Consider the following 27,820-nt stretch of genomic DNA (forward strand, 5'->3'; position numbering starts at 1 on the left):
GAAAACGAGTAATTGGCAGTTTTAAGGTTCTGAGAAAGTGGAAGGGAATGTGATCCAAAGCACAGTTGGAAGGAGAGAGAGGTCTGCGGTTGTGATGGGAGGAACGGAGCCTAGGATAGGACGCACAGTATACTGAGAATTAGGAAGAAGAGTTTTTTTCATGATGCTCTCTATTTTCTCTCTACAGTAGGAGGCAAAAGCACTCACTGAGAGTCTCATGAGAGGATGGAGATTTCAGGGTATAAAGAGAAGAAAAATTTGAAGCTAGACTGAATAAGTCGACCAGCGAAATGTAGTTGGGTCGCTGGTACTGTCCAGTGCCGCTGAGTATTGGTGACATGCATTTACAATAGAGTGAATCTGCCCCATATTTAACTTGAGCAGCCTCTCTGCAGATGTACAGAAAGTATATAGATCATTGGATTCATCCAAATCATTTGGCTACATGGGTGCAAAGAAAAGAAAGAGGGCAAGAGTGTAAGTGAAGAAGTGCTGATGGACTGGGAGAAGATGTCATGGATTTAATTAGTGGAAGTTCCCAGCAGGCTGAAGAACTGTCACAGTGGAAGATCGTGCAAGTAGGAATAAGAGCAGATTATGGTCAGAGGGCATGTTTGTAATACTTAGCTTGGAGGGGATGCAGTTAAATGCCGGAATCTTTAATGTTGGAAAAGCTGTTCAGCAGATGGCGAGACTGGGCAGGGAGATATCGCGACCCATCTTGGGGAACCGAAAAGGAAGATGGTATTTTCTGGTCCCGCTCCTTAGCTGGGCTGATGGAACGGGTGTCAACTAACCAAACTTCTGATTTGGTTTCATTCCCAGGTGTTTTACTAATAGGGCTCCAAAAAATAATAAGCAGGAAGGCAAAAGGCTGCATAAATCTACTAAGAGAACCACGTAAATGCTAAGTGTTAAGATTTCAGTGTACGTTACGTATGTGTATTGTGTCCAGAACCACCCCTTTCCGGTTTATAGTGGGAATTTTTGGAAGTTCTGAGAAGTAGAAGTTGGATGGGATGAGTGATTGCAACAGAGCTGGAGAGATGGATAATGGCAAGGGAGTCCAGCAAGGGAGATTGCTGTAAAGGGGCCTTTGAAGTCAGGGGACTCATTGCCTTTTAGGGTTTCGGGGACTAGGAACTTGGTGAGTGGGTCCAGCAAAGGGAAGGAAATGTGGGCCTAAAACTTTTCAACAATACCCTAAGTAACCAGACTGATGGTTCAGTATGTCCCCTAGCTCTGGATTGGAGGCAGTTGGTTCAGAGATTAATATTTAATAAATGCCAATTGTTTGAAGAAGAAATAAGTTTATTGAGACAGATTTCATAAAACCAGTGGACAAAAGGGCACGTGAAATCCAGATGTTCAAATAGTGTCTGCTATCTATATCACCCAGTGCTGAAATGAAACTTTTTCTTTGGATTTATATACACCATTTAATGAAAGAACTGGAATTTATGTGACTTGCCTGGGGTTCAGAGCAAGTTTAAGACTGATGACCAACACAAGTGCAGACAACTTGTGGTTCTACGTTGAATCTTCAGAACACCAAAGCCCTCTTCTCTCCAGTCGCTTTTGTTTGCCTTTCATCTGTCATCTGAAGAATGTGGTTTCCTTTCATGGGCCGGAGGCAAATGAAGTCAGGGCATTGTTTTGTAATACATTGGCAGAGAGGTTCAAAGTTGCCTTATTTTCTCTCTGCATGAATGTTTCGATTTTTCGAAGGCAAAAATAGACTGTGCTTGACAAGTTGCTCCAAATCTAAATGTCAACAAGATGGGGACTGTGCCCCCTGGAAACACTTGCCTTGGTGGCATGTTCGGGCAGGTGCTATCAACTGTTTTATCATGAGAGGTAATCTTTTGCATTTTGCTGTGTGTAGACTGGTGATGTACATCGAGAGAGACAGCAGAAAGACCACTCCAGGCAAGGAACAGCAAAGCGGCAATGAGTACCTGTCCAAATGCCTGGACCTGCTCACCTGTCACATCGTGCAGGAACTGCCACGAATCCTGGGTAAATTGGAGCCTCGTCCTCAGGCCCCTTGCTGCTTACCTTTCTGCGACTTGGCATTTAGGCATCCCTTCTTTTTTTGTTCTTGCCGGGTTTTTTTTTTCAGGCGAGTGCAATGACGCTTTGTCTTGAATGTGGAGTTTCAAAATTTGAATGTGCCTTATCTGTTTTCATAATTATTTTGTATCAGTGACATGAATGAGGCAATGAGCAGGCTAACGGTTACATTGAGTGTCATCTAGCAGTTTTGGAAAATAGAAGGAAAGCGTTTTAATTGGTTAAAATTGGACTTAGGCTATCATTTTAGGTAACTTTTCTCAAGATTTCTCTCTGCATAATTCTGAAGAAAAGCTTTTTCCTTCAGGTTATAGCCACAAATTTATTTTTTGTTAAAAAAATTTTAAATGCATAGGCATTAACATTTAATATTAGAGAATTTTGATATTAAAGTTCAACGTTTGAAATTTTCTTTGATCTGAATAAAAGATGAAAGTAATAATGATTTGCAAAGGATGTTTATTACAGCTAGCAAAATTGGTTATCCCACTGTTATTTACAGACATGAAAATAATCTAAGGAATGCGTACACGTACGTTTAGTTTAAATCTCATTCCATGCTTTTCCAGCAGATGTAGCTATAAACCAGAAATGTTTAAAATGTTAAATTTGACCCAACCCATTACGGTAAAAGATATTTAGATGCAGAAATTCAGAATATTAAATCAAAGTAATGAAAATATCTTCATGGCTGATTTGACAGTAACTTTTTGCTCCTTACTAAGACTGTGGGAGATTTTTGCCTGTTAATGACTGAAAATAGAGCATTTCAAAATTTATTTGGATTGTAACCTTTCTAAAATCTGCAAACCAGAGGCCATGAGCTGGTCAATTGATAGTTGAGTTTCTTATTACCTGACTCGTCCTATCTTAGGAGATGAGGGATTCAGGTATCCAACAAACAAGTTTTATTTATTATTGGACTTGCCATCCAATGAGAAGTATTAGGAATTGATATAGCTACCATCCTGTTCTATTATTAAAAAATTCTGATCTATAATCTGTTCACTTGTAATTTTTTAATAACTTTCTTCTGTTTACAAAAGTAATGAGTGCTCATGGTTGAAATTCGGAAAGTACAAAAAAAAAAAAGAAGAAAAAAATCATTTCTATTTTAAATTTCTAGGTGAGCTATCAATTTTATATCCATCCTGACCCCAGAGGCCACAACTTTCCGTAGTAATGTCAAGAGTTGTGAATAAAACAATGCAGCTCCTACCCACTTCTTTTATTTGGAGATTAATTGCCTCACTCAGCAATCCCATTAGTGTTCAACCCACAACCAGTGGTCCCTACGTATCTGTGGTCTCTAACCTCACGTGTGCTCTGGGGTGTGCTTCGCAGGTGACATCCTGAACGCCTTGGCTAACGTTTCCGGTCGTAAACACCCATCCACAGTTCAAGCGAAGCAGCTGAAGATGTGTCTCCCCCTCATGCCTATAGTGCTTCACCTCGTAACGTCTCAGGTATCATCCTGTTTGGAAAAAATGTATATAAATGTGACTCCCTTCTTTGTAAACTGGAGCTGAGAAACATCAACTCAAACAAAACATTTTCATTTTTCTTTTGTACATGGCTTTCGGGATTTAATCTGTGGAAACTTTCATCACACAGGTATTTCGACCTCAAGTTGTAACAGAAGAGTTCCTTTTCAGTTACGGAACTATTCTTGTGAGTAATGCTGAATTCTTCACGTTCCTAATAAAAATGTGGCTGTCTACTGTTTGTGGGATTTGGTGTCAGAATGAGGTAATTTTAAAGTCTTAGTGGTATTTATTTGTCTCTAGGGAAGTGACCTTTTTGTATTTTTATCTGTTGACTGTAAGAAAATTTGACATTTGGAGGAAAAATACATTCTCTCCTGATAATGCACTTTGTTCAGAGACAGACCCAAGTAGCGTAAATAAGTCCATAGAAAACATTTTCATAGATTTTGATATTAAACATCATGAAAAAATTTAAGATAATAAATTAAAAATTTTAATATATTTATATTTAAAGTGTACACTTTGATACACTTTGATATGTGCACCCCTACATTTGTAGCACCACTGTTTACAACAACCAGGACATAGAAATAACCTAAATGTCTGTGGACAGAAGAATGGATAAAGAAGATGTGATACATATATACAATGGAGTGTTACTCAGCCATAAAAAAGAATGAAATAATGCCATTTGCAGCAACAGGGATGGACCTAGAGAGATTATCATATTAAGCAAAGTCAGTCAGACAGACAAATATCATATGATATTGCATATATGTGGAATCTAAAAAAAATGATACAAATGAACTTATTTACAAAACAGAAACAGAATCACAGACATAGAAAACAAATTTATAGTTACCAAAGGGGAAGGTGGGGGAGGGATAAATCAGGAGTTTGGGATTAACATATACACACTAATATTTAGAAAATAGATAACCAGAAACGGCCTACTGTATAGCACAGGGAACTGTATTCAGTATCTTATAATAACCTATAATGGAAAAGAATCTGAAAGAGAACAGATTTATACATATATAAAAAATGGAATTCTGGGAATATAGTATCATCATTTACTTTGGCTAGCGTTGTTGAGTTTTGTGCAGTATCTCTTTTTGTGATGGTGTTTCTCTAACTTGAGCTCAATTTTTTTTTTTTTGAGCTCAATTTAACCTTGCCTTTAATTTTGAAGAGATGAGTAACAATGAAAAACAAATCATCATATTATCTTTCACCTTGAATTTTGCTCACAAAAAATAGCCTCTTTGTTCAAGTTGTGGCTCGTGAATTATGTTATCTTTTTCCCTTGCCTGGAATAGTTACAGTATGTACTATTGATAAAATGGGGAGCTGTACAAAGGGTCACATAGCATCTTCGGTCTTACTTTGATATTAATAATAAACAGTGAACGGAGATTTTCAAAATGCCATGTCATATAGGTATCTAGTTAAAATGAAGTAAACATCTCAATTTTATTGCTTGTTTGGAATAAAAAAAACAGATTGCCACCCACAAGAGAGAATATAGTTTTCTAGAAGAGTCATCATACGGTGAAGTATGATGTTTTGAAGTATGAATGTTGAGAAGAGAGGTCACTGATTTTTGTAAGCAGTGTGTTTAGTCAGCGCAGTACGGGTCCTTTTGTACTCATTTTCAAAGTGTTATCATCCTTGAGTCCTGAATTCTACAAAGCACATAATTTTCCTAGTACATTCATGAATTTGAAAATTATTAGAATTTTGTCTGCCACCTCCTTTAATTTGCTTTTTAATCGTTTTAAAGGACAATGTGGGCATCATTTTTAACAGAACTATAATTCTATATTTGTAACTCCACTGCACTAACATATTGATGCCTGAAAAGAGTAATTTTGCCCTTGTAGCCCACCTTGGAATATTTTGGCACAGTGATCGTTTGGGACAGATACAATTGTGTTCATTCTCTTATTTTTTCTCATGTGTAGTACTTTTCTGGGCCTACATTAACTGAGTACAGTTTAGGTTTTCAAGGAACTACCAATATAAAAGTCCTCCAATATAAAAGTCTTTGTGGACTTTAGGGAGACCTCATCTGCTCCATGTAACTCATTGGCTTCCACTGAGAAAGGGCCTCCTCATCTTCTTCTCCCAGGGGTGGGTGTACCCTTTGAAGGTTGGGGGTGTTCTGTAGGGCTCTGTATGGGTTTTCTTAACAAAAGCACTTTCAGGGCATAGAAAATAACTTGCCTAGTTCAAAGGTAATTGTGATACTGAAAATTCTTCAGCAGTCTTTTCCCTGATAATGTCGCTCAAGTACTGCGAGTTCATACACATAATGAAAAAGGTCTTTTGGCTCTCTTTGGACCATTTTCCTGGTTTGAGTCATGGCCAGTCCTGGAAATCTTTTGTTGTTTTTCTTACCTCATCTGTTATTTGGCCTTAGCTGTGTGTTCATCTTTCCTTACTCGGTGTTGATGGCACTGATGAGACACTAGTCCAGGCAGAATAGTATTGGCTAAAATCAAGGACCTGGATTTAGTTGCCCACCCAGCTCTAGTGTATGTTATGATGAACCGTTGAGAGTTAGATGTTGCTTCTGTGAGTTGATTCACAGTCTACTCAGAAGATGCCACAAATACTGTTGAAGTCACAGTGCCCCTCTGGTGCCGGAGGCATAGGCAACTCCCCAGCAGCCTACAGCCCCTTAGAAGTTCATGGTGTTCATTTGCACAGTAAAGCCTCTTGAGTTTTCTGCTTTAAAAGAATTACTTTACGTTTTGCATAGGCAAGGCTTTCCTGAAGTTGTTTGAGAGGTTTTGGGTTTGTTTTTTCTGGGGGGGGTGGTGGTGGGAAGGTTGCACAATTATAAATGTTTGTAGGCCAGTGTGCAGAATGGCTTTGTGGAAGTGGCCAGAGCACAGTGCTTCTCCCGTCCTGGTGGCCTGAGGGACCAGACCATTCATGTGTATACACTTAGCACTGTGTTGTGAAAGCCCTGTTGTTCTATCTGGAGGTAAATGTTAGTTTTAGTGTTTCTCAAAATATGTCTGGTTGAGTAGCTACTGTATTATGGCAGGCCTGTTGTCCATTTATATTTAAAAAATACACCTTAATTTGAGGTATCCAAGTTTGGTCCACCTTTAGTAGCTGTATACTTGACTTCTGCTGAAGGAGCTCTCCAGGAACTGCTGGCCTGCCTCAGGTGGTATGATCTCCCCTCATTAGAAGGCTCCTGACGGCACAGGCCGGAGGGGGCATTGGAATTGTGTTTCCCATTGGCTTCCGTTTTCCTACTGGCACCAGGCATGGTTTGCCTGTTAACCTATAGACATCTTTTATCTTTTTGGTAGAAAAATTCAGGGTACTTCTTAGATGGAGGCATGAGTAGAGGAATTAACTTTTTGTAAACACTTCTTCTTCCCCAAGTAAAATGAAGTTTTGGTCTCCTTATGTTTTAAAGAGGCAAGTGTTTGGAAGCAATTTAACAGGGCACTTTTAAACCATTATTAAGCTTTCAAAGGGTCCAGGCCAAAGAGAACTACATAGCTGATAATTTCTATTTTCACTTCTTATTGGCAGAAGCAATGTGCCATTGTATCTGCCTCCCTCTTCAGTTAAAAAAAAAAAAAGTACCTAGGGATACTTTTAGCAGGGAAGCATCTAGGGAGGTGCTATGAGGAAGTTCTGCGGTTAATTTCACCATAGTTCTTTCCAGCCTCCGTTGAATTGGGCTGAGAAACAGGAAGTAATGACAGGAAGGAAATCTGTTTGAGAACTCATGATGTGTATTATCCTTATGTTCACTGTGTTTCTTGTGTCCTTCTGAAAGTGCTCTTGATTCTTGAGCTGAGGAAGAGGACTTTGTTCTTAAGTTCTGGGCCTCATCAGTTTATAAAAGTACAGTGGTTGTGTGGTGGTTATAGTTCGCTACAAAAAGACATCAAAATTCAAATTTTCAAATGAAAGAAATGATAAAAGTATTGTGATTTTTCACATAAGAATATAATTACAGTCTCTGTCGTTGATAAATCTTCACTCATCCTGGGCATTGGGATGATTATTAAAAGACATACTCCTGCCCTCTGCAGGTATTTATTTATTTATTTATTTAATTTTATTGTTTTGGCTGCACTGTGCAGCTTGCGGGATCTTAGTTCACTGACCAGGGATTGAACCCGTGCCCCCTGCAGTGGAAGCTCTGAGTCCTAACCACTGGACTGCCAGGGAATTCCCTGCAGATTTTTATTTTAAGTGAATGTTGTTTTGTTGATAGATTGTGACTTCACTTGTAGCAGATAAAGCAGAGAGAGTGTACTCTTGTATTTTTTTAAAATATAATTTTTTTTTTAAACATCTTTATTGGAGTATAATTGCTTTACAATGCTGTGTTCGTTTCTGCTGACTATATACTTACTCATTGCCACACGAATGTTCTTGTTGTAAGGTTTTTTCCTTTTTTTCCTTTTTTCTTTTCTTTTCTTTCTTTCTTTTTTTTTTTTTTTTTTAATACAGACCCCGAATTGATATACCCACCTTGCTTTGAGAGCTTATTCTCAGCTTCTCTGAAGTACTGGATAGTAATGCAGGGCACTGGTCTGCCCTGGAGACACAGCTTTCCCTTTTTCTCTCTAGATAGGGCCATTTTTTTGCCCCACAGTAAGTGCCCATCCTATTTGTTCCCCTGCTAAACTCCCAGCTTTGAAGCTCACACCCTTAGAAGATGCCCCACGTACTGTGGTCATCTACAGATTTTTCTGGGTCATTGCTTCTCGCTCAGAGTCTTTTAGCACTGGGCTCACTGTCATTCTTAGAGAATCGGGTATCCCTAGGGAGGATCCTTCCAACATCTCAGCCTCTCAGCTCCTCAACCACCTCTCTCCCCATGAGCTTGTCTTTCCCTCCCTCAGTTCCCTCCACCCATGGCCTTATATTCAGCGTCACTGCTCTCTGGCTCCCACACCTAATTTTCAGCTCTCTAGCCCTGCTCCCCATCTCCAACAGCCTTTTAATTCCTCTGAGACTTAAATTGGCCACTTTGCACTCACCATCCTGCCCTCCCTGGGCCCAGTGACTTTTCTCTTTACTCCCCTTAGAGTCTCTGGTTCAACCCCTATCCCTGCCACACACACCCGTAATCCCTCTCCTGTCTCTTCCTCCGTTGTCCTCCTCTGGCAAACCCAAGTCCTCGTTCAGTTTAATTCTCTACCTACCCCACCGCTGCTTTGAGTGACTAAGTATGGCTAGAGGAAAACACGACGAAAATAGCTGGTCTCACTTTAAATTCATGACTGCTCATCTCAAACAAGCCCTCTCTGCAGACTGGGACATCTAGTTCCTTTTCCTAATTTATACACCTTCACGCTCACCTAGATGACTCTTCATACGTTCCCTCCTCTCCTTGAATCTGCAATGCCTCCTGCCCTGTCCTCACTCTCACCTGATTAATTCCTATTACACTGAGAATGAAAAAGAAGGAATAGATCCAAAGAGATTTAAATTGGTAAATCAATGAAACATTCAGTAGGGATTTTTTTTAAATTAAACTGGGGAAGTATAAGGAAGAAAATAAATTGAAAGAACCCTATAGTTTCACCATCTAGAAAACCCTTGTCGCTGTTAAAACAGAAAAAAAATGAATGCATGTGCATAGCTAGAAAATTCCAACAGTGCAGAAAAGCAGAAAATGAATAGTGAAAGCGTACCTCCTGGGCCAGTAGTCCTCCCCAAAGGGAGCCTCTGCGAGTGGTTCCTGTGATTTCTTCCTCGAAAATTTTTGTTCACATCTGTGTTTGTATATTATCTATATATTCTTTAAAAAATTATATAGAAAGATCATACTATAAACACTGTTCTCCCTCTTCTTTCTTTACTTAAGTAAGCTATTGACATTTAAGTAGATTTATTGAAGTCAGAAGACATCTTTTTATGAACTCTTTTCAACATCAAATCCATATTTATTCAGCCAAAGTTATGTGCCCATGTTGAAATTTTATGAAATTATTTCAGCCAAATTATTACGAAAAGCTTACAGTGCCTCTTTTTATTATTTATTGTTATTTCGTTGTTAGTCTTTTTTGTTTTAGTTATAGACTGAAAAAGAGAATTCAAGCATTTATAAGATATATGCTTATTAAAGAAAATGTAGAAAATTATAGTGATATTGGAAGAAAAATATCACCTATAACTATCAGTCGTTAACAACCATTGTTAACATATTGTTGTTTACTTAGTGTTTTCATGTATATGCATTTGTGTGTAGAAATCTACGTATGTATATATAAGATATGTATATGACTTATACCAATACATGTGGTTGAAACTATGTTGAGTATATATAGATTTGTATTCTTTTTTCCATTTAACATTGTATCATAACTATTTTCCCATATCTTAAATTTTTTTTTCACTTTTTTTTTTTTTTTTTTTTTTTTGCGGTACGTGGGCGTCTCACTGTTGTGGCCTCTCCCGTTGCGGAGCACAGGCTCCGGACGCACAGGCTCAGCGGTCATGGCTCACGGGCCCAGCTGCTCTGCGGCATGTGGGATCTTCCCGGACCGGGGCATGAACCTGTGTCCCCTGCATTGGCAGGTGGACTCTCAACCACCGCGCCACCAGGGAAGCCCTTTTTTCACATTTTAATGGCTACATACTGTCCCATCTGTATGAACTGTATACAGTTTGATATCATTTCAGTAAAGTTTAAAAATACTGAAACAAAAATAGTATTTAGAGACATATGTATATGTGGTAAAACTATTAAGAAATGCTGAGGAAATGATAAATTCATGGCAGTGGTTATGTCTGGAGGAATGACAGGCAGGTGGGATGTGGGAAGCTCATGCAAAGAATTGGGAATATCTTAGTTCTTAACGCGAATGGTAGGTTTAAGAGTCTTTATTCTTTATAACATAAAATCTATCTATATATCTTCTTTTGTGTATGTTATATATAGTCTTGTTTTTTGAATTTTATTTTATTTTTTTATACAGCAGTTTCTTGTTAGTCATCCATTTTATACACATCAGTGTATACATATCAATCCTAATCTTCCAATTCATCACCCCACCACCCCACCCCCCACTGCTTTCCCCCCTTGGTGTCCATACGTTTGTTCTCTACATCTGTGTCTCAATTTCTGCCCTGCAAACCGGTTCATCTGTACTATTTTTCTAGGTTCCACATACATGCGTTAATATACGATATTTGTTTTTCTCTTTCTGACTTACTTCACTCTGTATGATAGTCTCTAGATCCATCGACGTCTCAACAAATAACCCAATTTCGTTCCTTTTTGTGGCTGAGTAATATCCCATTGTATATATGTACCACATCTTCTTTATCCATTCGTCTGTCGATGGGCATTTAGGTTGCTTCCATGACCTGGCTATTGTAAATAGTGCTGCAGTGAACATTGGGGTGCGTGTGTCTTTTTGAATTATGGTTTTTTCTGGGTATATGCCCAGTAGTGGGATTGCTGGATCACATGATAATTCTATTTTTAGTTTTTTAAGGAACCTCCATACTGTTCTCCATAGTGGCTGTATCAATTTACATTCCAACCAGCAGTACAAGAGGGTTCTCTTTTCTCCACACCCTCTCCAGCATTTGTTGTTTGTAGATTTTCTGATGATGCCCATTCTCACTGGTGTGAGGTGATACCTCATTGTAGTGTTGATCTGCATTTCTCTAATCATTAGTGATGTTGAGCAGCTTTTCATGTGCTTCTTGGCCATCTGTATGTCTTCTTTGGAGAAATGTCTATGTAGGTCTTCTGCACATTTTTGGATTGGGTTGTTTGTTTCTTTAATATTGAGCTGCATGAGCTGTTTATATATTTTGGAGATTACTCTCGATTTCGTCTTTTATAGCTGTTATCAGTTGCCTTATGTATTGAGGTGCTCCTATGTTTGGTACATATATATTTATAATTGTTATATCTTCTTCTTGGATTGATCCCTTGATCATTATGTAGTGTCCTTCCTTGTGTCTTGTAACATTCTTTATTTTATTTTAAAGTCTATTTTATCTGACATGAGTATTGCTACTCCAGCTTCCTTTTGATTTCCATTTGCATGGATATCTTTTTCCATCCCCTCACTCTCAGTCTGTATGTAGGTCTGAAGAAGGTTTCTTTTAGCCAGCATATATATGGGTCTTGATTTTTTTATCCATTCAATGAGTCTGTGTCTTTTGGTTGGAACATGTAATCCATTGACGTTTAAGGTAATTATTGATATGTATGTTCCTATGACCATTTTCTTAATTGTTTGGGGTTTGTTTTTGTTTTGTGGTACGCGAGCCTCTCACTGTTGTGGCCTCTCCCGTTGCGGAGCACAGGTTCTGGACGCGCAGGCTCAGCGGCCATGGCTCACGGGCCTAGCTGCTCCATGGCATGTGGGATCTTCCCAGACCGGGTCACGAACCCGTGTCCCCTGCATCGGCAGGCGGACTCTCAACCACTAAGCCACCAGAGAAGCCCTGGGGTTTGTTTTCGTAGGTCCTTTTCTTCTCTTGTGTTTCCCACTTAGAGAAGTTCCTTTAGCGCTTGTTGTAGAGCTGGTTTGGTGTTTCTTAATTCTCTTAGCTTTTGCTTGTCTGTAAAGCTTTTGATTTCTCCATCAAATCTGAATAAGATCCTTGCTGGGTGGAGTTATCTTGGTTGTAGTTTCTTCCCTTTCATCACTTTAAGTATATCATGCCACTCCCTTCTGGCTTGTAGAGTTTCTGCTGAGGAATCAGCTGTTAACCTTATGGGAGTTCCCTTGTATGTTATTTGTCATTTTTCCCTTGCTGCTTTCAATAATTTTTCTTTGTCTTTAATTTTTGCCAGTTTGATTACTATGTGTCTTGGCGTGTTTCTCCTTGGGTTTATCCTGTATGGGACTTTGTGCGCTCCCTGGACTTGGGTGGCTATTTCCTTTCCCATGTTGGGGAAGTTTTCGACTATAATCTCTTCAAGTATTTCCTCGGGCCCTTTCTCTTTCTCTTCTCCTTCTGGGACCCCTATGATGCGAATGTTGTTGCGTTTAATGTTGTCCCAGAGGTCTCTTAGGCTGTCTTCATTTCTTTTCATTCTTTTTTCTTTATTCTGTTCCACAGTAGTGAATTCCACCATTCTGTCTTCCAGGTCACTTATCCATTCTTCTGCCTCAGTTATTCTGCTACTGATTCCTTCTAGTGTAGTTTTCATTTCAGTTATTGTATTGTTCATCTCTGTTTGTTTGTTCTTTAATTCTTTTAGGTCTTTGTTAAACATTTCTTGCATCTTGTCGATCTTTGCCTCCATTCTTTTTCTGAGGTCCGGGATCATCTTTACTATCTTTATTCTGACTTCTTTTTCTGGAAGGTTGCCTATCTCCACTTCATTTAGTTGTTTTTCTGGAGTTTTATCTCGTTCCTTCATCTGGTCCTTTTCATCCTGTCTGTCTTTCTGTGAATGTGGTTTTCGTTCCACAGGCTGCAGGATTGTAGTTCTTCTTGTTTCTGCTGTCTGCCCTCTGGTGGATGAGGCTATCTCTAGCTCATTTTTTAAAGGAAACAAACTGATATATTTTCTGATTGTGTGTTTCATAATAAACTGGTAGGAACACTTTAGTGATTGTGATGAATTATTGGAGAGTCAGCATGAACTAGCTTGAGAGTTGAAAACTCCTGGGGGCTCAGTCTGAGGTAGGGGACACTTTGTGGGTTTTCCCTCCAGAAGCTCCACCTAGTTCTCACATTAAAGATTGGGGAAAAAATCTCATGTTCTTGACAGTCCAGTGATTAAGACTCTGCGCTTCCAATACAGGCGCTGCAGGTTCGATCCCTGGTCTGGGAACTAAGATTCCACATGCTACTAGTGTTGGAGGGTCTCCTGCAGAAGTAGGGGGGTGGCTGTGGTTTACCATGGGGACAAGGACACTCTATAGTCTTGTATATGTACCAAAAATTTTAAGAAAATCATTGGATTATAATAAGATCTATTGATATTTTCCGCTCCAGGCTAATTGCTGACATAATTATTTTTTATTCCAAGGCTATCTTATATTTTATTTGCTATTTGTTATCATATCTAAAATATGATATATGTATTATTTTGTGAGCTAGGGGCAGGCACTAAGCTGCAGTGTCTCCGTGCAGCACCAGCACAGGTGCTCTGCCTGTTATTAGCTGGGGCAGTGATGGTTTCATTCGCATCACGTTCACAGAGCGCCCCTTCTGTTCGGAGCACTCACTTGGGGTCTGGGAGGTTCACCCCAGGTTGTTCACAGCTGAGCTGCTCAGGCCTGCCTCTGAAACATTGTTGGGGGTCATCCCACAGGGAGGCATGGACATGGTGTGTGGGGCACAGTTAAGGGAGTTGGGGTCGGGGTTCAAAGTATGTAGGAGGGTCTCAGAACAGTGGTGAATTTTGAAGACAGGCCTTTAACTGCTGCATCTTGATGCAGTACTGATGCTCAGGGTAGCTAAAGCTTGACCTCCCTTTGAGATGACTGTTGCTCCTGATTCAGTGCCATCCTCACTAATGTCCCAATGTACTGCGTGAGTAAGTGTGGCACGTTGGAAATGGTTTAGGTGTCAACTGGATTATCCTCACTTTACCAGGTTGACCTCTCTGTGCTTATATTGCTATTGATTTTATTTTAACATTTCGTCTCACTGGTAGTGATTTGTATATTTAAAAATGATTATAGTGTATATATACTATTCATATGATCATGTTTCATAGCTATGATTATAGTGTTCATAATATGTATATAGTACTTAATGCCTTCCATGAGTTATTTCGTTAAGAATGATAGATAGAGTTTTGGGCAAAATGTTACTGTTTTTTTAAGGACTGCCTTATAAATATTATTTATTTGCAGTTACCATTCATGTGTAGTGTAGAATTATCCAAGTTTTAAAAAAAATTTCTAATGACTTTTGTGCATTAACTCCATCAAGAGACTTTCTAAAAATATTATCTTTCTGCTTCTGGATAAAGAAATTAATGCCTACTTATCCCATGAAATTTAGAAACTGTAGAAAAATATAATGCGAAGCTAAAAATCACTTGATTCCTACTGCCTGGAGTTCATCATGGTGAACATCTATAGGATCATATATTCAGTTTTTTCTGTGCATGATTCTTACATCAGAGCTATTTTAAAATCTCTATTTATTAACGTTTTTATTTTTTACAGAGTCATATTAAATCAGTAGACTCAGGAGAAACTAACATAGATGGAGCTGTAGGTGAGTAGACCATGGGACATTTTACATCTGTACTTGAGGTATTCTGACATTATGATTTTGGACATATAAATAAACATCTATAATAATTAACTGTATTTCTAGGACTGATGGCATCAGAAGAATTTATCAAGATCACCCTGTCGACTTTTGAAGCAGTGATACAGTATCCTGTTTTATTGAAGGACTATTGCTCTACGGTCAGTTCTGGCAACTTTGGAGAAAGACACTTCTTTGTTTACTTGGTAATTCCGTATATAAAGAGACTAGTTTACATGTGCTTGGTTCATATATGTTCCTCACATGAAATAACCATTGAGAAAAGTTGCCCCTTGACAGGATGAACATAAGAAATCCCTTCCTTCCTTGTTGACTTGTTTTTGGTGGTTCTTTGCTCATTATTCTCTTTCCCTTCTGGTCCACACCTTACCCCCAGTGTGCTCCTTCTTACTCCTTGCCTGATTATTGGTTGTAACCAACAGCGAAGACTCTTAGAACAGAGTTTCTCAACCTTGGACTATGGGCATTTGGCGATGGACAGTTCCTTGCTTTGGGGCATGTCCTGGGCATTGTAGATGTTTAGCAGCATCCCTGGCTTCTGGATGAGGGTAGCACCCAGTCCAGCCCCCCTCGGCTGCAGCAACCAAAAGGGTCTCTACACATTGCCAGATGTCTTCTGGGCAGCGAAATTGCCCCCATTTGAGAACCTATTCCTTAGGGTGATCCTTAGGTGAGCTGAGTGATGACTTTAGAGGAGGGAGGAAAGTTTTGTGACTACGTTCTCATCAGCAGAAAGCCCTCAAGAAAAGGAGCCAGGTAAGACGAGGACCACAGCAATCATTTTCGTATTCTCTCTCCTGGTTCTAGGGGTTGACTTAGGTCAGCAAGGCAGTTCTCAGTCAGGGTCTTTCAGGAGGTTCCAGTCAGTGGTGCTTGGGGCTGGAATCATCTGAAGGTCACTCCCTCACATGTCTGCCTCCAGCTGGGACTCTGCAGGCATCCCTCTCCATCTCTGTGGGTGTCTCCAGCAGGGAGACTTTAGGGTGGCCCGACTTCTTACATGGCAGCTTAGGACTTTAATGATACATTCTCAAGAGAGAGGGGATAATTATTTTTTGAGGGTAGGAAATGTCTACCAGCTCTTTATGGTTGTTTTCTTTTCAATATGTTTTATTATAAAATATAAAATACAGAAAAGTGTATTAACGTGTGTAGTTTGATGACTAGTTGTAAAGCAAGTGCTCAAGAAATCACCACCCAGTTAAAAAAGAAAAACAAAACAGAATGTTACCATTCTGAGCCCCGAAGTCCCCTCAATCACAAATCCTTTCCTCCCTGGAGAGGGGACCACTGTCCTGACTTTCATAGTAATCATGTCTGTGCGTTCCTTTGTGGGCCTGTGCCTGCATTCTTAAACAATATAGGCTGGTTTTGCCTGCTTTTGCTGTTTGTTTCTATACGGTATGTATTCCTTTGTGACTTGTTTTTTTTGCTCAGTGTTTGTAACATCCATGTTGTTAAGTATCTTTGTGCTTTTATTCTTCATAAGTGTATAGTGTCCCATTGTGGAAGCCTGAGTATATGAAATATCACAGTTTACTTATTTATCCTTGATAGACATTAGGCTATGTCTAGTATTTGGCATTTACAAACAATACTGCTATAGATATTCTTGTTTATGTATTTTGCTCCACATAAGCATGCATTATTTCTGGGGTACATACATAGGAACGGAATTAGTGGTTATAGGAAATATGCAAACTCAGTTTGTCTAGAACGTGACATTGTGTTTTCCAGAGAGGGGGTGCCAGTTTACTTTCACACCAGCACTGCAGGACCTCATGTCCTCGTTCTTCTCAATTCTTGTTATTTCAGCCTTTTAAATGAATGGGTGTATAGTGATGTTTCACCATAGTTTTAAATTGTATAGTCAAGACTACTTATGAGGCTGAGTGGTTTTTCAGCTGTTTACTGGCCCTTTGGGAATAATCTTTTATGACATGCTTGTCCACATCTTTCTAAGATTTTGGTTTTCTTGTGTAGTTTTTCAAATTTATTGGCATAAAGAAGTTCATAGTATTTTCTTGCCAATTTTTCTTAGTGTTTGTGTAATCTAATAATATATCCTTTAAAAATATTTGCTATTTACTGTTATTCCTTCTTTTTCTTCTCTTGAACAATCTAACTAGAGGTTTCTTAGTTTTACTGACTTTATCAAAGAGCCAGCCAGTGTTCGGTTTTGCTAATCTCCTACATACTATATGTTTCTTTTCTCTTTTATTAGTTTCTGTTCTGTTTGCTTAATTTTGTTCTAATTTTGTTAATTTCTGTTCTGTTGGCTTCCTTTCTCCTTTCTTTGGATTTATTCTGCATTCTTTTCCTAACTTTTTGAGATAAATAGTTGATTTTTAAAAATATTTCTTCCTTTCTAACATATGCATTGAAGATTGTGTCTCCCTCCTAAATACTGCTTTAGCTGCATTCCACAAATGTTGGTATGTAGCATTTTTGGTATATTTCAGTTAAAATATTTGCTTTCATTCATGGGTTATTAAGATAAATAAATTTTCAAACATATGGGCACTTTTTAGTTTTTTTAATAATTGATTTCTGACTTAATTGCATTGAAGTTAGAGCAATACTCTAATTTCAGTCTATTGAAATTTATTAAGGCTTGCTTCATAGTCCATTACAAAACTTTTTGGTAGATGTTCTGTATGTGTTTGGAAAGAATAGGTATTTTGCAATTCTTAGGTGCAGTATTCGGTTATATGTCTGTTAGGTTAAATTTATTAGTTATCTTGTTCACATCTTTTCTATCTTTTTAAATTTTTGTCTGTTTGTCCTAGAAGTTACTAAGAGAAGTGTTTCTAAATCTCCTTTAAGGCTATTATGAATTTGTTTATTCTTGTGTAGTTCTGTAGTTTTTGTTTTATATATTTTGAAGCCATATTATTAGGTGCATGCAAATTTAAAATTATTATGCCATTTTATGAAATTGACCTTTTTCTCATTGTAAAGTGACCTTTATTTTCTAGTAATGTTTTTGTCTTAAGATCTGTTTCATCCCAGCTTAATATAATCATACCTGCTTGCTTCCTGATACATCTTCTCTCATCCTTTTCCTTTCAACATCTCTGTCCTTATGTTTAGATCTGTGTCAAGTAAATATCATATAGTACTTAAAAAAAATCTAATTTGACTTTTCCCTGGAACATGTACTCCATTTACATTTACTGTAATTGTTAGTATATTTAGATTCATTCCACCATCTTCTTTCAAGCTTTGTCATACATATTTTCTCTTTTCCTACTTCTACTTTCTTATCTTTCTTTTCTGTTGGCTAACTTTTTTCTGCATTTTTTTTCTCTATGTAAGGTTGGTAGCAAAAGCTGAACTTAAAAAGAAATGATCTTTTCTTTAAGTAAAGTACAGGCCATAGCCTACTCAACTCCATTTAGTCCTCTCATGATATATATGTAACTTTTACCTGATATATATATATTTTTTGATATTTTAAAGTCTGTCTTGTTTCTCTCTCTTTTTAACTCCCTTTTGTTATGAAATGATAAAAGGATACTCATTATTACTACTATAATATGTTCATTTGCCTTTGCCCCCATATTTACTACTTTTCTTGCTTTTCTTTCTTTCTTACTTCTCAGTCCTTCCATCTGGGTTCACTTATTTCTGACTGACATTCATCCTTCACAGTTTTCCTTAGCTTTGGGTGAGCTGGTGGCAAACTCTGACTGATAAAGTCATTGTTTCTTTTTGTTTTTCCCCAAGTATTTATTTATTTTATTTGGCTGTGTCGGGTCTTAGTTGCGGCATACGGGACCTTTTAGTTGCAGCATGCAGGACCTAGTTCCCTGACCCTGGATTGAAACCCAGGCCCCCTATATTGGGAGCACGGAGTCTTAACCACTGGACCACCAGGGAAGTCCCAAAGTCATTGTTTCTTGAGGGAGATTTTTTTTTTTCTGAGTGTTGAATTCTAGGTTGGCAGTTACTTTCGTTGTTGTTTAGTACTGTGAAGATACTATTTCATTATCTTATGTTCTGGGTTGTTGCTATTGAGAAGTTCACTGATAGTTGGTTTTTCCTGTGAAGATAATCTGTCTCTCTGTTCCTTGCTTCCTCCTAAGACTTTTTCTGGGGTGGAGGGGGGAGGGCCTTTGGTTTCTATAGACTCACTGTGTCATAACTAAATATGAACTTCTTTTTGTATATTCTGCTGAGGATTCTGTGTACTTTTTGAATCTGTGGATTGTCCCTTTTTCTTCAACGTTGCCACATTCTCAACCCTCATCTCTGCTTATCTTCTCTCTCCCCTGCTCTGTCTCCTTTTAGCAGCTCAGATCCCGTGTATATTAAGCTTTCTCACTGTATTTTCTATACTTCTTACTGTCTTTCTGTATATTTCACCCTTTCTCTCTCAGTTATATTGTGGTTAATTTTGCTCTGTTTCTGTGTTCAGTCTGGTGCCAAATACATCCACAATGTTTTAAATTTTGGTTGTTTTTCATGTGTAGAAGTTATGTTGTCACTAGAAATTCTGCTTGTCTGTTTTATTCAATCTACTGTATTGCTTTTTATAATTTCCTCTTCCTTGTAGTTATTTCCCAGTTTGTGCTTTGTTTATTCACATTTGTTAGATGTAGTTATTTTACAGTGTCTCATAATTTCAGTGTCAGAAGACTGTGATGTGGTGTCTGTTATATCTTGCTCGTACCCACTTCGTCTTGTTTTCTTGCACACCTTGTTAACGTTTACTGCGTGTTGGTCATGGGACTTGAAATCTGTTTGTGGGCATTTCCTCAAGCCTAGTGTGGATGTTCCCTCCTTCAAGAGGCTTCATGTTTGTTGGGGCCCTGCCAGCCAGGGCTACCTCAGACCACGGTCATTTGTACCCAGTGTGAAAATTCCTGAGACCGTAGGTCTGAGAGCATAACTTCTCAGGGCAGCCTTCTCAGCAGTTCCCAGGAGTGTGAATTTATGTGGAGGGGTTGGTGACTAGATCTGGTTTTCCTAACTCTGAGGGTATCATCCCCACACCCGCCCCAAAGTGCCCAGCTCCGTGTAGAAGACTCCCAAAACTCCACACGCTGGGCAGACGTGAGCTCAGACCCCTGTCTCTCTGGTCCCACTGGCCTCCATTGGAGCCTTGTGTTTGTGGTATTGGTAAATGCCTCCAGAGCACTATCAGTTCCGTGCTCATATGTTCTACTCGACTCTCTAGTTAAGGCTTTCATTCAGAAATTGGTAGGAAGGCTCCCCCGCTGCCTTTTCAGGTCTTAAATATTTTAAGGTTTTGTTTGTTGATATTTTATCTGGCAATTTTTCATTGTGAATTTTCAGTGAGAGAATTAATCCAAATAACCATACCCACTATTGCCAGAAAGCCTGTTTGTTATGGTCACTTTCTTAGCAATGATTTCTCAGTCTTCCATTGAGATACTACTTGCTTGAGTGTTGCTTATTGATTCTTTTCCTTAATGAGCAGTAACCCCATGGATAATTTGTTAAGATCCAGTATTTACAAATGTCTATACTTATATTTAATGAGACATTTAATTAGTTTACTTTCTAATCATGAAGTGCTACCGTAATAATCATTGCAAGGACAGCCTGTGTTACTGTAGGGAAGCTATCATTGTAACTCATGGACTTCCTAAAAAATATTTTTTTAATGCTGTAACTCATGGGAAACCCTCTAATTACCTCTTGTTGAGCATGACTGGAATACGTGAAACTGAAGATCCAGCACCGCAAAGGGTATCACATTGTTGGAAATGTTAGCACAAACTGTATTCAAGGGTACTGGTCAGTACTTTGTTATATGGAAGTGGTTACATGCACTTAATTCTTGCCGAGCACAGATAGTTAACTCACATTTTTTCCCATAGTTGAGATCATTTAGTGCCTCATAGTTGGAAATTATCAGTGTGGCTTGCAGAGCAGTTAGAAATACCATAATGATTTGGTTTGTACAGAGAATTTGTTCCCATTCATGGTGGTTTCAAAAAAAATGTTATTAATAGCAAAGGGGAAAATAAAGATGATTCTTTATTAGAAATTTCTAACAGTAATATACATAAGTTGCCTAAAATATAATCTGTTTAAACTTTAAAAACCATAAAAGCTTAAGCCATGGCTTTAAGCTAAGCCATAATACCTTCTTTAATGAAAAGCCTGTCCTTTTGTAAGTTTTTAAACTGAAGGCTGGAGGCTAATAAACATTGAGTAGTTTAACTTGAATGAAACTAAAGTTTTGAGTTAGTACCAAGCGTTGGTGAGGATGTAGAGCAAATGGAACTCTCAGAAACTTCTAGTGGGAATGTAAGTTGGTACAATTCCTTTGGAAACCTGTTTGGTAGTAGCTACTGAAAGTAAACATAAATACATTATGACTCAGCAATTTCACCTATAAATATACATTCAATAGAAATGCAAGCGTATGTTCCCCCATATACACATAGAGGATGCTCATAGCCCCAAATGGGAAACTATCCAAATGCCAATCAACAATCTAATGGGTAAGTAAACTATGATTTGGTCATGTAATAGAATACTATGCAGCAAGGAAAATGAATGATCTGTAGTTACACTTAAGAACATGGATAAATCTCACAAAGTTAATCTGTGACAAAGATAACAAATACGAAATAACATGATCGATTTGCATTAAGTTTAAAAACAGAGAAAACTAATCAGTTACAAGTCAGGTTAGTGGATACCCTTGGGGCAATTAAGGGTTTACAAGGGGGCTTTGTCCAAAATGTCCTGGAAGTACCTTTTTTTTTTTTTTTTTAATCTGGGTGCTAGTAATATGAGTGTGTTCATATTGTGAAAGTTAACTAAGTTATATACTTAGGATTAGTACATCTTTGTGTTATATTAAAAAGTTTTCATAGATACAAAAAATTTTTTCTAATGAAAAAGTGTTTAGAGCTTAATGTAAGCCTATTTTTTAAATGAAGTTAACTGATATGAATTAGCATATCTATGTATCATTGACATGGACTTGTATTCTGTATTAGTTTCCTGTAGCTGCTATAACAAATTACCACAAATTTAGTGGCTTAAAAAAACACAGATTTATTATTTTAGAATTCTGTAGGTCAGAAGTACAGAATGGGTCTTTGGGGCTACAAGCAAGATGTCAGCCTACCTGTGTTCCTTTTAGAGGATCTAAGGAGAAAATCTGTTTGTTTGTTTGTTTGTTTGGCTTTTCCAGCTTCTAAGAGCTGCCTGCATTCCTTGGCTTGTGACCTCTTCCTCCATCTTTGAAGCTGGCAGTGTAGTACCTTCAAATCTCTCTCTCCCCTCTCTCTCTCTCTCACCTCTGCTTTTGTTGTCACATCTTCTTCTCTGACTCTGGCCCTCTTGTCAGGGACCTTTGATTTTACATTGGGCCCACCTGTATAATCCAGGATAAACACCTCAAGTTCCTTAACTTAATCACATCTACTAAATCCCTTTTGCTGTGTAAGGTAACAAATGAACAGGTTTCAGGGATAAGGGTGTGGACATCTTTCTGTCTACCATCATTCTGTCTACCACAAATTCCTATTTTTTTCGATGGCTTCATTACTATAATTATTTTGGTGCTCTAATTATATCAGATTTGGCCTTTCAAGTTGGCTCCTCTGTCCTTGTGACATACCCTCTCATTTTTTGAGTGAGTTTTTACTTTGTGTCACAGCAAGGTATTCTTGCCTCAGCTTGTAACGAACCTGACCTGGCTCTAGAATCAGTCATTTCTTTGAGGAGCCCTGGTTCCCTTTCGTGGGAAATGGCTTTAGAGACCACAATCAGGGCGCTAAATGTCTCCTGTCTCCTGGGATGTCTTAGCTTCTAGACCCTTCCAAGAAACAGAGCTAGGAAATATATACATGTAAGTATACGTATGAACACACAGAGGACACATTTGTATGCATACTTACATATACACGTACACACACATAAACATATTTTGAAATCATGAGTTCACACCAGTGTCTTCAAATCCAGTTCATTCCCACATGGTTCTTTCTTGCCTTGCCCCATTCCATATTTTTGTGTCCTTTCTTCCTTTGTAAAAATTCTGGCTTCCAGCAACATCAGCACATTTCCTCATTTGCTTAATGTTATAATATGTCTGAAATTGTTGCAGAATTGCTTTACCCAGACCAGTACGAAAACAAACCTCATGAAATCAGGATTTGTTTGCAGGATTTCCTCCTCCCCCCACCTCCCAGATGTCACCCAAGCAAGGCTGGGGTGTACAGTCAATACTTGGATTAGTGCCCCGTCTTCCCTTTTAGTGTGGTCATATTGAATAATATTCATTTGAAATATAGTTGATTTATTTTCAATTTGCTTTCAATTTTAGGTTTTCTTTTCTTCCCTTCTTATGCTTTTTGATTTGATTTGATTTTTTTATTTTATGTATTTATTTATTTTTGCGGTACGCGGGCCTCTCACTGTTGTGGCCTCTCCTGTTGCGGAGCACAGGCTCCGGACGCACAGGCTCAGCGGCCATGGCTCACGGGCCCTGCCACTCTGTGGCATGCGGGATCTTCCCGGACCGGGGCACAAACCCGTGTCCCCTGCATCGGCAGGTGGACTCTCAACCACTGCGCCACCAGGGAAGCGCATTGATTTTATTTTTTGAATATGTAGAAGGTTAGCATGCTTCCAAAAGTAAAAACTGTAAAAACAGACATATTCAGAGCAGCATCACTCCCTTCCCCTCTCCCCCCTGGGTATATAGCCTGTTCATTTCATCACCATTCCATCATACCCTCCCTACTCTTATAGGTAACCAGTCTCGTTTTCTGGCTTGTTCTTTCAGTGTTTCTTTTTGTAGAGATAACGTTTTCTTATTTCCCCTTTCTTCCTTATACAAGAAGTAACATACTATATTTTCTCTTTTGCACTTTGCTTTTTCATTTAGTATGGATACTGGAAATTATTCCATCTCTTTCTTCATAAGAGCAGTGTAGCACTCCGTCATGTTTGTGTATATCATAGGTTGTTCAACCCATCTCTGATGTGTGGACATTTGGGTAGTTTCTAATCTTTTCAATCACAAACAAATAACCTTGTGCATGTGCAGTTTCCTTCTGTTGGAGGTGTCTCTTCAGTGCAAATTCCTGGACTGTGGGATCAAAGGGTAAATGCGTATGTAATTGTGCTAGATACTTCCCGAGTCCCTTCCACATGGGTTTACTATTTTGCTTTCCCACCAGCAGTAATCAGAGGGCCTGTTTCTCCCCAGTCTTGCCAGTAGTGTATTGTCAGACTTTTGAAATTTTGCCAACCTGATGTGGCCTCGGGAATTCCTTAACCTCTTTTTAAGCACTTAATATTGTAAAGAAGATTTAAACAGTGTTGTGTCTAGTTTTTATAGTTAGTTGTTCTCCTCAAAAGGGGCCTTCTGAATCATCTGCTCTGCCATTAGCAGTGGTAGAGGTCATGTTCTAGGCACGTTTTTCCTGGACACCTGACAGTACCTTGTGTGGGGTAAGGAGACTTGCAGTTGGTGTGAACATGTTAATTGTTGTGCTGTCAGATGTATCAGATTTTTTTAAGGTCTACTGAAATGAAGGAACTGCTGATTAATTTTCAAAGGTAGAATAGGAATTTTGGTTGAGTGCTTAGAATAGTAAACTTCCATTTTCAAATTATTTACTTCCATCAGTAAAATTTTTTTTAAAGTAAGAAAAAACACCCTCTACAAAAATAAGAGTATAAAGCATACTTTCATTATAAATGATTAAGGGTTAGAAATACACTTTCCATAGGTTATAAGATTGTTGCTTTATTCTTTGTGAAATAAGAAAATTTAAATGTGGGTACGTGGTTACTTACAGTTTAAAGCTGCTGAACTTAAGTATCTCATGTTCAACCTCTCTTAAAATGGAAAAGAAGTTTTTAAAATTATAAACAAATCTTCATCTTGGGCATCAGTGGCTTTACTTAAGAACAAATGAAATATGGTTTAGCGTGAGTGTAATTTACATGTTTCAGTGCATTTGTGATTGTTTAGCTTGAAGGTCTTAGAGCTGTCTTTAGCATCCCTACCTCACAGACATTCATTTCTTCTGAGCCGTGTTGTTGAGGACCATTAGTAGTAATTAATGTGCATATGCAGACACATGTTTTTTGAATGAGGGACCCAGTTTTTGAGCACAGAAATTAAAAAGTCCCTAGACTTGGGAATCTGCATTTTCAAAAAGAGTTCAGAATGACTCTGTTTTTATGACATGTCGTGAAATGGCCTTTAGCACATATGAATATCTTTATTTAAGAAAGCAATACCACTAGCATTAAATATTAAAATTCCTTGGATTGCTCCATATAGGTGTATTACCTCTGCAACTAAAAAAAGTAATGAATGGTGGAATTTTATGATAGAGAAAAGTCATTAATGCAGGGACATTGCATAGAGTTACAGTGGTATTTATTTAAATGGTGTACATGTTGTTTATAAGTTCTGTGGAAGATTCTAGAAGGGGAAGGCACTGATGAACAAATCATCTAACTCCACAGCAGCAAAAGGGCTCTCAGTCTGTTGTCTCAGATGTTCCAGTCTCTTCTTTTTAACAAGGAGACCTAGTACCAGTGAGCAAACCATGCCAGTTAGAAGGGTTAGAAGAGTTTCTCTGTCATAAGCTGTATCAGATTTTTGTCATCCTAGATTCCTCACTGTGACTTGGAAGTGATTTGGTAAAGAGAGTTTTTAGGTTTTTGTCCTTTTTTCTTCTTCATTGTTATCTATTTTATTGCCATTTGGCATTGGGTTGTCATTAAAGCATACCATTTTCCTTGAAGAAACAGTGTGTGTGGGGGGTGAAGCGTAAGGTGGGATGAACTGAGAGAGTGGCGTGGACATATATACCCTACCAAATGTAAAATAGCACAGGGAGATCAGCTCGGTGCTTTGTGACCACCTTAGAGGGGTGGGATAGGGAAGGTGGGAGGGAGATGCAAGAGGGAGGGGAAATGGGGATATATGTATACATATAGCTGATACACTTTGTTATACAGCAGAAACTTAACACAACATTGTAAAGCAATTATACTCCAATAAAGATGAAAAAAAAAGATACACGCAAAAAAAAAAGCATACCATTTTCATGTGACTTCTCAAAATGCAGATTGAGGTTCATCATGGGTCAGACCGCACTCCCCAAGTGATATTTTTGAATCACACATTCTGCAACATGATTAATCGATAATCATTCTTTTTATTTTTTTTTGAAGATGTTGGGGGTAGGAGTTTATTAATTAATTAATTTATTTTTGCTGTGTTGGGTCTTCGTTTCTGTGCGAGGGCTTTCTCTAGTTGTGGCAAGCGGGGGCTAGTCTTCATCGCGGTACACGGGCCTCTCACTATCGCGGCCTCTCTTGTTGCGGAGCACAGGCTCCAGATGCGCAGGCTCAGTAGTTGTGGCTCACGGGCCTAGTCGCTTCTCAGCATGCGGGATCCTCCCGGACCAGGGCTCGAACCCGTGTCCCCTGCATTAGCATGCAGACTCCCAACCACTGTACCACCAGGGAAGCCCGATAATCATTCTTTGTATTGGTATTGAAACTGCACAACCTCAGGTGAGATTCAAACACAGCCAAAACTCAGACTGGAGCTCAGACCCACTGTCTTTTAATTGAAGTCGCACACCGGAAGCTCAGGTTCTTTATGTCTCACTGCAGAAGGAATTCAGTGAGAGGCGAAGTGATAGGTAAGAAGTAGATTTATTGAGAGAGGTACACACTCCACAGACAGAAAGCAGTCCTTCTCAAAAGACGAGAGCAGCCCCAAAATACAGGGTGGTTACTTTTTATGGGCATGGTAATTTCATCGGCTGATCAGTAGGAGGATTATGCCAGCTATTTTGGGGAAGGGGCAGGGATTTCCAGGAATTGGGCCACCGCCCACTTTTGGACTTTTTATGGGTGGCCTCGGAACTGTCTTGGCACCTGTGGGCGTGTCATTTAATATATGCTAATGAGGGAGGGCTTAAGGTGTGCCCTGATTGCCATGGGGGGACTGGAGTCAAGCTAATGAGAAACAGAGCATCCTATGTGGTTTGGATAGGAGAGCATATTTAGGTTTCTCTGGTTGGTCTTGAGTCAAAGGGACACAGTACAAAAAAGAGTGAGGCTGGCAGTTATCGACCAAGTCCTCACCATTCTGAGTTTATGGCTGCAGCTGTTACAATGTGGCTTCCATGCTGTTTCCTGCACAGGTTGCGGCTGGGGTCCTTTTGTCATAAATAGTCTGACCACTGTTCATTTGTATATTCAGACTCTTGGAAGCAAACATTAGGAGAAGGTGAAAAGCAGATAAAATACTAGAGTCAGTGAGGTAAAAACTCAAGCATTGGCAATGAACCATGGAAAGTAAATAAGCCCTTGCACATTCCTATAAATCTTGGAGAGGACACTAGATTTCTTAGAGCGTGCAGGGCTAAGGGTTTTCCTTTTAAAGCTCAAAGTTTGGGGTGATGGCAGCTGACAACTAGGATACAAAATCAAATGAGGTTTTTTTTTTTTGAGAAATTAGCATTCTATAGGACAAGTACCTCTTATGTTTCAAAGTTTTTTTTTACATCCTATTCATATTAATAGGATAAATTAGTATGAATAGAGGTATATAAATATGACACAGAATATGGACACAGAAAACACTTAAGTATTTTGTTAAGTATTTTGTTTACTCATATATTCATAATAAGTGCCTTTTGCAAACCACCTGTTTAAATGAAGCACTGAGAATACACTGGGGTGCTAGAATCAGGCCCTGCTCTGAATCGGTTCAGTGTTGGTTGAGAGGAAGGGACCCATATGGAAAGCAAAGATTGGACCGCCGTAGTTGATTGGACTGTGTTGGTGGTACGCATGGGGCATGCCGCGAGCCCTACTCAGTCTAACAGGGTCTGGAGATGATTTTTTAGAGGAGGCAATTCTTGAGCTAAATTTTGAAGGCACGTAGGAATCAACTCCTGATGGGCTCCTGTGGGAGGAGTGGGTGTTATAGGCAGAAAAAAATCATGTATACAAAGGGAGAGGAGTGT

General features: G+C 38.8%; 1 protein-coding gene across 6 annotated transcripts in view; it reads left to right on the forward strand.

Annotated features, from left to right (window-relative positions):
• Window positions 1-27,820, forward strand: part of ULK4 (unc-51 like kinase 4) — a 521,183-nt gene that overhangs the window by 146,817 nt on the left and 346,546 nt on the right. For all 6 annotated transcript variants that reach the window (XR_013830122.1, XR_013830123.1, XM_079933605.1 and 3 more), the window contains 5 exons: window positions 1,886-2,019; window positions 3,418-3,539; window positions 3,688-3,744; window positions 14,708-14,759; window positions 14,862-14,956. Coding sequence is in view for 4 of the 6 variants with exons in the window: in XM_079933605.1 (XP_079789731.1) it covers window positions 1,886-2,019; window positions 3,418-3,539; window positions 3,688-3,744; window positions 14,708-14,759; window positions 14,862-14,956 (460 nt within the window). In the remaining 2 variants the exon portion in view is untranslated. The remainder of the gene's footprint in view (window positions 1-1,885; window positions 2,020-3,417; window positions 3,540-3,687; window positions 3,745-14,707; window positions 14,760-14,861; window positions 14,957-27,820) is intronic.

Source organism: Stenella coeruleoalba (assembly GCF_951394435.1).
Source record: "Stenella coeruleoalba genome assembly, chromosome: 10".
In the NCBI taxonomy this organism is placed as follows: Eukaryota; Metazoa; Chordata; class Mammalia; order Artiodactyla; family Delphinidae; genus Stenella; species Stenella coeruleoalba.